Below are 13,170 nucleotides of genomic sequence, written 5' to 3'. Positions count from 1 at the left end.
TTATAGGTTTATTTATACTGTGTACTGTGTCCGCACCACGCTCACCCAGTGAGCAACTGGCCATCCCTATATGGGATCCGAACCCACGGCCTTTGTGTTATCAGCACCGCACTCTCCCGAGTGAGCCATAGGCCGGCCCAATATACTGTATACTGTGAATTAAGGCAAAAGACAGTAAGGTGCCAATCAACTAGCTATGATCTGTCTACTTGAGAGGTTTCCAGAGAACCTCAGAACCTTAAACAACATTAGAACTAAACCAACAAAAGCATCTAAAAGTATCTGTGCTAAAGGTTTTGTTTCTCAATACTCTGTAAAGTAGGCAATTGGGTTATTCTCATTTTACAGGGGATGACACTGGCTCAAAAAAGTTAAGCAACTTGTCCAATGCTACACAGCTAGGATTCAAGTCCAAGAATTCCAGCTTTAAAGGCAGCATTTCTAACCACCATGCTAGTATTTGGTATGGCACCATAGGCAGGAAGCCACCTCGATACTGAGGAGGTTCTAAGCAGGTCCTGGGCCTACAAAGTTGACACCCTATAATGTCAACACTACATGTAAGTCCTAATCAGGGTATAAAGACAGAGAACTTGCCCACAAAGAGCTCATCTGAGTTGGAGAGGTAAGGAGTATTATATGTACTAGTCCAAGGCGAGTAATACTATGCTGCAGCAGAGGAATGGTACAGGTAGGAGCTATGGGGCTGCCCCCAGGGGCCTACACCATGGAACCTTGACCACTGGTCCATGTGCTGGACTACTGGACATGTCTCTCTGGGTGAGCCCTGAGCAATGGCTTTCTTATTTGTTCAGTGATGGGGTACACTGACCTGGAAGGTCTCTCCTAGCAATGCTAGTTTACTTTTGTCTAGTCTGCCTAGCTCATATTTCTGCCAGCCTGACCCCCTCAACTCTCTGGGACTCCTCAACTCCTGCACCACACACTCACTCACCCTGCTATCATTTCTTTGAATGAGCCAACCTCACTGAAGCTTCATGTGTGCCACCTTTTTCAACTTTATCACTTTATTCTAGCATTGCCAGATTTTTCAATTTTGTTTAAAATACAAAAAAGCAGGGGCCGGCCCGGTGGCGCACTGCTACAGTGCGCCGCTTGGGAGCGCAGCGGCGCTCCCGCCCGAGGGTTCGGATCCCACATACAGACTGGCCGCTCACTGGCTGAGCGAGGTGCGGGTGCAACACCGAGGGTTGCAATCCCGTTGCCGGTCCCGGTCCGGTACGGGCGCGACACTGAGGGTTGCGATCCGTTGCCAGTCACGAAAAAAGACAAAAAGGGAAAAAAAAAATACAAAAAAGCAAACAAAAAAATGGTACATCCATCTTTTTGTCCACAGATTTTAATTGGTATTTGTTTTCACTATTTATTTTTGAGAACTATGTACTAATTTCTGGGAGTATATGAAATTAAATAGACACATAGTCTCTTGCTCACAAGGGGTTTAAAAACTAGCAATTTGATTGGGCAACCACTATTTCCCATGGAGAGGCTAAAATGAACAATACTGTTCAACAGCCAAAAGTTTGCCGCACACGCTTCTTAGGAGCAAGATTGTTAGAAATAGAATGCTTTGATGAAAAAAAGTACATGTTTATAGAAGATTAGCCTTCTAAGTTCATCACTGTTTGTTCCTTTCTTAATCATACATCAGTTTTGTAGAAACTCAAGAGTTTTTATAGAAAAGCCATAAAATATTTTGTTTTGAAAAAAGTTGGATTTTATGTAATTCAATCCCTTGTTCACAGACACAGGAAATTGTAAGAGTAGGAGGATAATTTTAGGAAGCATATCTCTATAGAACATTAAAAACATTTAAACGTGAATGAATTTTCAGCACACTAAAAATAGAAGTTTAAATACATCATCTTCAATGTTTTAAAATTTTCTTCACTCTCATTTTAATGCCAAATCAACCTGGCTTTGATGTCTGGATGGTAAGCTTCCCAAATTTCCCAACTTTTGAAAAAATTAACATGTATTATTAGGCTTTTTATTTCTTATAACATAGAGGAGGGAAAAAATGACAAAAATATGGCTCATAATTTCTTAACCTAGATTATCCTAGTAGACACACACACACAAAAGCAATGCACGTACACGGTCAGAAAATTCAAAATGTTTATAAATGTACAAGTTGAAAAGTAAAAGCCTTCATTTTTTCCTCTCTCACTTCTATACACTCTCCCCAAAGGCTATCACTTTTTCCCTCTGGCTTTTTTTTAACATAGGCTGTAAATGCCTGCCTAACTCAGCTCCTGCCATCTGTAAGAAGGGCTCATGGCAAACATGGAATAGCCTTCCCCGGGCTATCACTTTTTCCCTCTGGCTTTTTTTTAACATAGGCTGTAAATGCCTGCCTAACTCAGGTCCTGCCATCTGTAAGAAGGGCTCATGGCAAACATGGAATAGCCTTCCCCGCCAATGGCAAGGCACCATGAAGCCTGAAGAATTGGTCTGCCAGTATTTCTACACTAGTTCCAGGCCTACTTTCCCAGGGTCTGTCACATGGATTACCCCTTTGGGGACTAATGAGCCCTGGAAGCAGTGAGGACAATTAGTGCAAACAGTGCTTTCTCTTTGAGCACCTGCATCAATGTTTTTGTGAGATAAATTCTTAGAAAAATTTCTCAGGTAAAGGGAATATTTAAATTTAATAAATATTGCCAAATAGGCTTTTAATAATGTACCAATTTGCACCTCCACTAATATATTAGTGCCTGTTTTCCCTCAACTTCACAAATACAATTTTCAAACATTTACTGTGAATGATGACAATTTCTGGTATATTTTGCATTTTATTTATTAGAAATGAAGTTGAACATCTCATATATATTGGCCGTTAAAATGTTGTAGTGGATTGTTCATGTCCTTTGTGTATTTCTGCTGGTTTCCAATTTGTACTTTAGGTAAAATAGTTTTATTCATTCAGGCACTGTTCTAGGCACTAGGACTAAAACAGGAAAAGTAAATCCCTGCCCTTAAAGAGCTTAAATTCTAACAGTGGGACACAGAAAAAAAAAAAAGTATACACACATACACATGAGGTGGTGATAGGTGCTATGAAAAAAAATAAAGTAGGATAATAGAAAGAGATAGAACATAATAGAACATATTAGCAGTGTGTGAGGGATGCTATATTTTGTACAGAACAGTCAGGGAAGCCCTCTGATAAAGTGGAGATTTGAGAAGATACCTACCTGAATGGAAGTAAGGGAGTAATCTACAGGAAGATCAGAGAAAGAGCATTCCAGGCAGAAGAAATGGCAAACAAAAAGGCCATAAAGAGAAAAATGAGCTGGCACATTTGAGAAGCAGCAGGAGGTAGACAGACTAGAGTTGAGTGAGTAAGGAAAAGGGGATTCAGGGAAGAGGTCAGGGAAATATTGGAGAGTCAGACCAAGTAGTGTCTTGTAGGCCATGATAAAGTGTTTGGATTTTGGGCTGTGTGATATGGGAAGCTACTGGAGGATTCTGACTTGGCTACAGGCGGGCAGGAGAAGAAGAGACCAGTCATGAGGACTTCAGATAATGCAGAGGAAAGATGATGCAAATATTTGTTGCAAGTAATTTTTCCTAGTTCGAGTTTATGGTGTTTTTATTTTTTTTTTGGAAGGGAGGGATAGGTGGCCATGTTAGATTTAATTTTTTATCTACTATGCACAAGGGTACCTACCACATGAGGGTGGGAGCCCTCTCAACATCAGTTATTGAATAATCTGTCTTTCCCACACTGATATAAAATGCCACCTTTAAGATCTGCCAGTTAGCTCAGTTGGTTAGAGCACAGCCTTATAATGTCAAGGTCATAGGTTCAGATTCCTCTACAGGCGAGCCGCCCAAAATAAAATAAAATGCCGCCTTTAATCTATTAAATATTCATAGCTGCTTATGTCTTTGGTGGAACCAAGGACCCTATTAAGGTAGAAGTTTGACATATCAAGAAATTTTTTAAAAAACGCATCCTCCTCACTAGGGAAGTCTTAATTTTAGAAGCCAAATTAGAAGCAGCAAATTTTGGCACATTAGAAAGAACTAGTACAGTTAGAGAAAGAATTTCTCATTTTCAGATTTAACAGGAAAGCATTTCTTTGTTGTCTCTGCTTAAAGACTTCAGCCTTAAGATATCAACAAAATTTATTTCAGGGCTGGCCAGTTAGTTCAGTTGGTTAAAGCATGGTGCTTATAACACCAAGGTTCGGGATTCTATCCCTATACCCGCCAACGGGAAAAAAAAAAAAAAAAAAAAAAAAAGAAAAAACTTATTTCAAAGAGGCTGGTGCTAACCCTCTGAAAGGCTTTCTTACCTACCTTGACATAATAGCTCAACCGACAGTATAAAGTCCCACTGCTACAGGAAAGCCTTTTTATTTTCCAGATTCAGGTTTGGAATTGGTTAGAGCACTTTGACTTGGGTGGAAGGTTTCTTACACAACTGCCATAGGATGATGGCTCTAACAGTAGTGTAAGATTAGTGGATGTACAACCACTTTGTTAATCGTGCGGCACTATATGTTCCATTGTCTCTTTTCAAACAAAAGTGAAAATCCTGTCTTTTCAGCTGAGTGTGTGTGTGTGCGTGTGTGTGTGTGTGTGTGTGTTTTCCAGGTCTATCATTATGCTATTCCTGCCTTAATGAGACATGGAATTAGAACTATTTGAAGCTTCTGCCAAAAAAGAAAGGCTGCCTTCTCCCAAAACAAACATGCATAAAATATAAGGGAATGGAAAGGATCCCATTTTGCGGTTTTACGCTTAGGCAAAGAGAAAACCTAAGACATCACAGGTCCTGATTGGTGAGGTCACATTTTTCTCCCCTCTACAGACAAGGGGGAATAAAGGGAGGGGTGGCAAAACAATTTTGAGTTCTCTAATAAAGTAGCTTCCCCAGATTCTCCTCCCTTTCCTCAGAGTGTATTTTCAGAAACAAAACCCTATTCATACTGCAGCCTTACTGTCAAAGTTGCTGAAGAATTCACTAGATACTAGCTAACCCTATGTTAAGAAAGAATCTAAATTTACCATCCAATCTCAGAGTAGAGACAGTGGGTTGAGACATTAGGAGAACAGAAAGGTAGAGGGGCTTCATTATATAAAAAATATAAATATATCATTTTATATCATCTGTACAAGAAGTAAATGTAAGAATTGTATTTTGGTTAACAGCAAATATTCCTAAGTTGATTATCTTTCAGGTCTAAGTCATGTTTCAGTGCTTCAACTATACATGCTCAAATATTTTTAGTTGAGATACACTTAGGGTTTTCTGGGTTTTCTGCTTTCCAGCAATCTTAGAGCAGTAACAGTGACAACTAGGGTGAAAAAATTAGTCACCCGTATGGAGGAACATTAGATAATTTTGATATTTAGATATAAAATAGACTAATTAGATAATTTTCATTGCCATTTTCTACTAATTTTCTTCCCTATCCCTGAGGCCAAGCGTAACTCATGCTTCCCTTTGGATGTCTAGTACTTCGCCTAGACCTGTTCTCTCCCAAATCATTCTATACTTCAGTTATCTTTTTATTCTGACCTCCTGCTTCCTCAAATCTTCCAAACAAAATCCCCTTTTATTCCTTTACTGACCCTTGCTCCCTCCAGGTCATTCTGCATGTAATAGAATGGTGATTATTCCATTTTTGAAAGGTTGCTAACCTCTGTTCAAAACCTTTTCTTTTCCTAACAGCCACATTCCTGATCAAGAAACCCAGCAGCAGCAACACCACTAGATTATATAAACAGACCAAGAGGCTTGGTGGATAAAAGTGAAAACAGGAAAATATAAGCCACATATACAATTTTGCCACTTGAAATTTAAACTTAACATTTGGGCTTGTGTATATCATTTTACCTACTTTTCAATCTAGACCACTTATTGGAAGGTCAAGAACACCTAAAGGAATGGTTAGCTATTCTGTTTCATTACAGTCCTATCATAAGAGTTCCAAGTCTAAAATATATAAATGTCCATGGTAAACAGCTCCTCTCTGCAAAATTAAGCCATTTATTATCTTAGTTTGCAAAAAGTAGATAAAATGTTAGAAGCGCAAATTTAACAAATACTATTTTATTGTTTACAAAATACATGGTGATCACAAGAGCAAGTTACAAATTACAAAAGGGAGAAATACAGGGAAAAATAGAGACAAACAGGTGAAATGACAAGGTACTCATTTGTATGAAGTCCATTTAAAACAAAACAGTTCTTTGTTAAAGTCAGACAAAGCCAAGAGTAGGTACATTGCTGTGTAAAAAAATGCTAGTTACTTGGAAATATACCTCTACCAAAAAGTAGAAAAGTATTGGTAGTGCATCTAAATGTCCAAATGAAATTATAGCTTATAGAGATCAAGATTTCTACAGTACAATTGTTGGTTTTAGGCAGGAATCTGTGAGAGACTCGATTGCCTATCTTACTGAAAGAGCAAAGCCCCAGGGCTAGTTAACTTCCCTACCTTCCATAAGGCTTTGTTCAGGTGACTTTGGAATGTGGTGTCAAAAACCCCATTCATTTCTGCTGCAAGTTCCCTCAGAACAGACACTGTGGACTCATGACTGGCATTCAGAATCCGCACAAAGAATTTATTCCACAATTCACCATCTTTTAGCCTAAAAATATATAAAACCATTTTCATCAAAATTAGGCACATGAAAATGACAGTCATTTTCATGTTTAACTTAGTGGTACATTTATGATCCATACAATTTAAGGTAATACCTGGAACTCTAGGGTTAGAGATCATTCAAATAGTCCTTTGAAAATCCAGGGGAAATGCAAAAAAAGGCTGCCATAGTGGGAAAAGCCATAGTATTTGTACAATGCACAAAAAGGGAAAGAAATTTTCCCATCTAAATCTATAAATTTCCTTTCTGTACTAAGAAGTAATACTTTTCTTCTACAAATAGAAGAAAAAAAAAAGGAATTTTGTTTCCTCTAATTTTCCTAGAGTCCAGGTCATTAAAAAGTCTATAGCTCCCTCTCTCCACCTCTGTGATTTATCATCTTCACAATTACCCCCTAAGCTTGACTGAAGTTAACTACTGCTTAAATCTATAATGTTTTGTACCTTTGCTTATTATTATTTTCTTTTTATTAGAGAAACTTCTATTATTGTATAAAGCAGAGCTATTAGGAAACCTCAGCTGACCTTACCTGTTTCTGCTTGTGGTAGCCAGGCCTGCCTGGACCATAGCCACCTGGAGATGCCTGAAACTATCCTATATGTCTTACATTATATTTCAAGCCTATTTTTAAAGTACATGAAAGAGACAAATAAGAGTGGCCAAGTTCTGAATTAAATATAGGGAAAAATACAATTGCTCAGAGGGGAAAATGAAGAAGAGGTATTATATTTTCAATACTGACTTCTCCAAACTGTAAGCAATAAATTTCATTTTCTTACAAATTTCCAAGTTCCAGATTTTTAATGTAAGTGACAGAAATGGACTAATACAGGGAGTGTTGCCATCTTAATAATATTAAGTCTTTTTTTTTTTTTCCTTTTTGTCTTTTTTCGTGTCCGGCAACGGATCGCAACCCTCAGTGTCGCACCCAGACCGGACCGGGACCGGCAACGGGATCACAACCCTCGGCGCCGCCCGCACCTCGCTCAGCCAGTGAGCGGGAACCAGTCTGTATGTGGGATCCGAACCCTCGGCGGGAGCGCCGCCGCACTCCTAAGCGGGGCACTGTATCAGTGTGCCACCGGGCCGGCCCCTGACTTTTCTTTTTAACCAAAGAACGTACCGATAAGTTGTAGATTGTTAAACTTATGCCAGGAAGTTATTAGCTAAGATATGCTAAAGTGGAACATAAGATTTAATAAGTTTATGAGCAGGCTTGAGGGAGCACTAAGGTTCTGAGACCAAGCAGCTCTTGTTAGAGATCATTTGCTTCATTAGGAGATTCAGTTCTCTAACTTGGTTCTACCTACTCTTTAAATAAATAATAGCCTAAAATTGGTAGATACTTTTAGAAATTTAACTCTCTTCGAGAGATGCATATTAACTTTTGATAACAATAGCTGTTAAAAAGGGGTTTAAGACTAACACCAATTGGTTAGAAAATTATTTTCATGAAATGTTTCTATTAACACTTCCAAACTGAGAAGCTTCCATACTACAGTTGCAGTCTGTATGATACACCTAAGTTCAGAATGATGTCCTGAAGTCTGAGTCTTACTTTTAATTAGCAACTTCTTTATCCTGCACTAGGTGCTGTACTGATATTCTAATAAAAACTGGCTGAAATTACTGGAACAATTACATTTGGATTAAGAGAACTAAGTCTGCCAAAGCAGAGAGAGCACCCAAGAGAAAAAGAAAATTATTTGGATAGGCTAAGACTCTGAAATCACCAATACTTACTCAGAAATATTTTGGCTAAGTTTCCAGAGGGACCCATCCCAGAAGACCTGTAGGTGTTCCTTGAATAATAGTAAATGTGCTAAATCTGCTATACCAAACAGGTCTACCTGAAATCACAAGAAGCACCATCAGCTAAAATAATTCTCTGCTTCTATCATGGCAGCATATTTATGTAGGAAATTAAAAGGTATTACAGTGCTTAACTAAATTTATTTTATGATGTACATTTTAGTAGATTGTTCCTTACCCTTATAGTAAAGGGAGAAGCTCCCCAAAGAAGTGATCAAGAGCAAACTCTAGGAATTATACTTAAGAACAAACGTGATAAAATATCAGAACTATCAAATTTAAATTTGTTGACCTACTAAATTTGCATAGATTCCAGCTGTGATCTAAATGTGGTCCACATGACTAGTTCAGATTCATGAACTATTCATGAATTCAATCAGCCACAAATTCAATCAGCAAATACCTTATGTCTAGAACTGAGTCAGAGGGAATTTTTGCATATAATGCCACTATATACAACACTTTACATTTGTTCTAATGTTCTTTTCATATGCATTACTTCATTTAATCCTCCAAACAATTCTGATGTACACAGAGCAGATAACATTATCCTTATTTTTACAGAGAAGATAATAGAAAATGACTTATAAGAGATCACATGGATGGTAAGTGGAAGAAATGTCCCTGGCACTTAGATTACTGAGTTAGTCATGTGTTTGCACATATATATGTATATTCTTCAGTACTATGAAAGAAAAATGGTATATTTTGCTTGACTAAGTGATATTTGAAAACTAGGTCATCTATTCTAGGAGAGTCAATACCAGTAAACACTAGCTTTCACAGCTTATCTCAATAAGAAAAAGATTAAGAAACCCTCTCCACATTTGCTCAGGCTTGTTTTACGCTTACCTGGTAGGGAGAAGAACAGTTGGCCAGGATCTTTTGTCCTTCCAGGATCTGTATAGTCCGAAAGCCGCTGAGGGTAAGAACATCTAGCTGCACCCTAAGGTCAACACTGTAGGAAAAGTCCACTATCTCCAAAGCTTGATTGTTCTTATTATAATCATAGGGATCGTGGATTCTGAGGCCATATTTAAGAGAAAGAAATAATAAAATAGGCCATGAAAGAAGCTGCTGCATAGCTGTTCTTTAAAAAAAAAAAAAAAAAAGGTACCGCGGTACGCATTATCTATGCCAACACCACCCTCCAGTGGTTACTTACGAAAATGCACCTGTAAGAGCAGGGGTAGGTAGTATCCACCCAAGGGGAGACTGTCAAGATGAGTTTGGTGACACAAAGTACAGTATATACAAACCACAGTGCATGGCCACTACGGAACATTTACCGACTTTCCATATAACATAAAGTAAGTAATAAAGTTCTAGAAGTAGAGTGTAGGATTGTGCTCTGTGCTGTACATATTAATATGTAAAATAGCAATGATTTATATACTGACAGGAATTATAATGGAGGAAATTAAGCTTTTATAGGTGTCACAGCCTTTCTTGTTTACTATTATAGATAGGCTTTCTAAGTATCATTCAGATTTTCCCTTCCAGAGTTTAATGGAAAACAATACAGGTTTTTTTTTTTTTACAAGTGCTCCCTATACTGTAAAATTTCCTGTTTCTATTAAACACTATATTACTCTTATTTGTAATTTCAACTCTTATTTCCTAAAAAAAATACCTTATAACAGTAATTCACTATCAATTTTATTTTCCTTGGGTTTATCTATTTCATGCAATAAAGCTATTCTCCAAGGAAACATAGGAATGATTTACCTGAGAAAAAAGAATGGATTATTTTCATGTGTTCCTTTTGTCTCTCTGCTTTTCTCAATTAGTTCCCTCAAACTCCTGATTGATATCAGTGCAGGTCCTATTTCCTAAATACATCTAATCACATACCTCCACAACACAGAATAATTTATTTTACTTTAAAATTTACAATTGCCATATTTTTTCCTTGGCACAACATCCAAATCTGTTTTTTTGTTTGTTTTTGGCAAGTCAAGTGAAGCAGTGGGAGTGGAGAAGGAACAAAGAAATCTGTAACTGGTTGTGATCAATTAGTTGTAAATACCACTGCTCTCGGACCACTGAGATCCAATTCTTTTTTTTATTTTATAAAAAGATGACCGGTAAGGGGATCTTAACCCTTGAGTTGGTGTTGTCAGCACCACTCTCTCCCAAGTGAGCTAACTGGCCATCCCTATATGGGATCAGAACCCATGGCCATGGTGTTATCACCACCACACTCTCCCAAGTGAGCCACAGGCCGGCCCGAAATACAATTCTTTTTGTGGCTACCATAAAACTATAATTTAAAAATATTTTTAAGACTTGGGAGAGGTAGGAAAATGTTTCTTAGATTAATAAAAAGCAGCACGAAGGTTTCCTAGCCCTCTAATCAGCTACTAACTCACTGTTACCATGGGCAAGACATTCCACTCTTTTGGATCTCATTTTCTTTACAAAAAAAATATATAGAAACTGAACAAGGTTGATTTCAAAAAGCTCCTTCTGGCTTAAAGTCCTTGTGAATCTATATGAAATTTCCTATCAAATTTGATAAATAGTGACAAAATAAAAAGCAATGTCCTTTTAACGCTATGTGCTTTCCTGGATTCCTTGGTGGATAAGAGAAGGACTGTCTGAATATATAGACCAAATGCCCAATTCTGAAAAGGCCTAAAAAATACCTCTGCTTCCAATCTCCACAGCCCTGAGAACTCTAGCACTGTCCTGAACTTTTAGTGTTGTGAAGAAGGGTGAAAATGAAAAGAACATATACCAGGGTTTTTCACATCTGGAAACACATTGGGGGATTTTTGGTGGTCACAATGGCTGGGGAATGTTACTTGTACTTAATTGGGTGGGTAGGGAGAATTATGGGGTGTAGGGATATAAAGCATCTTGCAATGCTTGGAACACACCTATACAAAGAATTGTCTCATCCAAAATACTTATGGGGCCCTAGATGAGAAATACTGCTACATTATGTTTGGCGAAGACTTTAAGACTGTTATCTCAGGAAAGAAAGTGGGATTTTCTAGTTCTTTTGGTTATAATTGCAGAAATACATTGAAAGTTCTTTTAATTTCCATGTTATGATTTAGAGTCTAATTCAGTTTCTTCTTACAGATTAGTCAGAAGAAATATAAAGTAAAGAATGATTGCAGCTATTTATGTATGCAAATAATCTCAGAAAGAAAGTCAAGTGCTTACCCAAGACATGGTTGGAACAGATAACGCATCTTTAAACCGGGACATTTTACTCAAAAGCCATGAGACCAATGATCACTAAAAGGGTATGCTGGTTCTCTAGTCTTTTTCACAAAACAAAAATCTTGTATTGTCTTGACCTTGTTCATGCCTCAACGTTTTCTGCATTTTCTCAGTTCTTAGTATTTGGGCTTCTTTCCTATTTCCTGTTCTGTGATTGCCCCTTGAACCGAATGGACAGACTGGGTTTAATTTGAACACTAAGCCCCTTCTCTTGGTATAGCTTGTATTCACACTCTGGTTTTACCCACTTCCCTTAGCTATTACCTCAATTTGCCTGACTTAAGCTTTAATCTATAAAACTGAACAGTGCCTCAGTTTTGTTGGCATCCTCGCTAGATCTGCACTGGCCCTGCTCCCCAAAGAATGACTAGACAATCTACCTCATATTCCTCAAAATATTCATATTTTATATTTCTTCTTGACATGAATCATCATAACACTCACAGTGGTATGTATTTTCTCAATGTGTTTTTTTCTTTGAATTCTTTTAAATTATTACCAATGAAGACTTCTAGGTAGCAAATATTTTGTTAACATAATGTGTTCATCGATATGGCATTTATCCAAAGGCGTAAAAACATGGCAACTATCATGTTTTAATAGAAAACTGACAGAAATATAAGAGACTGAAAAGGACCAACCTGTTTCTGAGAATCAGACTCCTCGGACTCAAGTCGCCATGGACTATTTCTGCTTTGTGTAGCTTCTCCACTATTGTCAAAAGGTTATATATAATCAACACTTTTATTTCATGGGTAATAAATTCACTGTGTTGGAGAAGATCCTGGAAATTGAAGGATAGAAAACTCACTATTTCTCAAGTTGGGGTGATTGTTGTTATACTCAATTCCTTGATAACTGATGCTTTGTACACGTCCCTGTTGTTCTCTACTATAATACAGGCTCCTTAGTAAGCTGAGTCTGTGTCCCAGTTTTAACAACACTGCGACTTCTCCATAAGACTATTTACAAGGCTTTAATGAGATAATGAACAAAGAGTATCAAGGATGAGCCTGCCCCATAATAGGTGCTCTATAAATGTTTTAAAATATTCTCATTCCAACCATTTTAGAGAATTCATATTATTATTAATATACACATTACTTATCCAAATCTGCACCAAATTTTCTTAACACACCAAAGAATAAAATGATATATTGTGCCTAGGTTTTAAAACTAATCCAGTCGGGGTAGTATAGATAAAACAAGAGTGGCCATAAGCTGATAATTATAATAGTTACATGACTAGTTCTTGGGAGTTCATTGTATAATTCCGTTTACTTTTGTTATGTTTGAAAATTGATAAAATCAAAAAAGTTACAAAAAAAAAAAAAAAAAAGCCAACGAGGTCCTAGCTCAAAATAACTTGGGCAAAGAAAATGGTCAATGGGCCGAGCCCGTGGCGCACTCGGGAGAGTGCGGCGCTGGGAGCGCAGCAGCACTCCTGCCGCGGGTTCGGATCCTATATAGGGATGACCG

At 37.6% G+C, this 13,170-nt stretch overlaps 1 protein-coding gene across 1 annotated transcript in view; it reads right to left on the bottom strand.

The window, feature by feature from the left end:
* Positions 1-6,072: 6,072 nt before the first annotated feature.
* BUB1B (BUB1 mitotic checkpoint serine/threonine kinase B) overlaps positions 6,073-13,170 on the bottom strand; it is a 53,084-nt gene continuing 45,986 nt past the window's right edge. The window contains exons 20-23 of the mRNA XM_008573723.1: positions 12,333-12,475; positions 9,310-9,481; positions 8,389-8,495; positions 6,073-6,630 (exon numbers count right to left, since the gene is read on the bottom strand). Coding sequence (XP_008571945.1) covers positions 6,435-6,630; positions 8,389-8,495; positions 9,310-9,481; positions 12,333-12,475 — 618 coding nt within the window. The 3' untranslated portion in view covers positions 6,073-6,434. The remainder of the gene's footprint in view (positions 6,631-8,388; positions 8,496-9,309; positions 9,482-12,332; positions 12,476-13,170) is intronic.

Source organism: Galeopterus variegatus, unplaced genomic scaffold (assembly GCF_000696425.1).
Source record: "Galeopterus variegatus unplaced genomic scaffold, G_variegatus-3.0.2 Scaffold959, whole genome shotgun sequence".
In the NCBI taxonomy this organism is placed as follows: domain Eukaryota; kingdom Metazoa; phylum Chordata; class Mammalia; order Dermoptera; family Cynocephalidae; genus Galeopterus; species Galeopterus variegatus.
The sequence above is the reverse complement of the archived record's forward strand: the minus strand, read 5'-3'. Positions and strand labels throughout refer to the sequence as shown.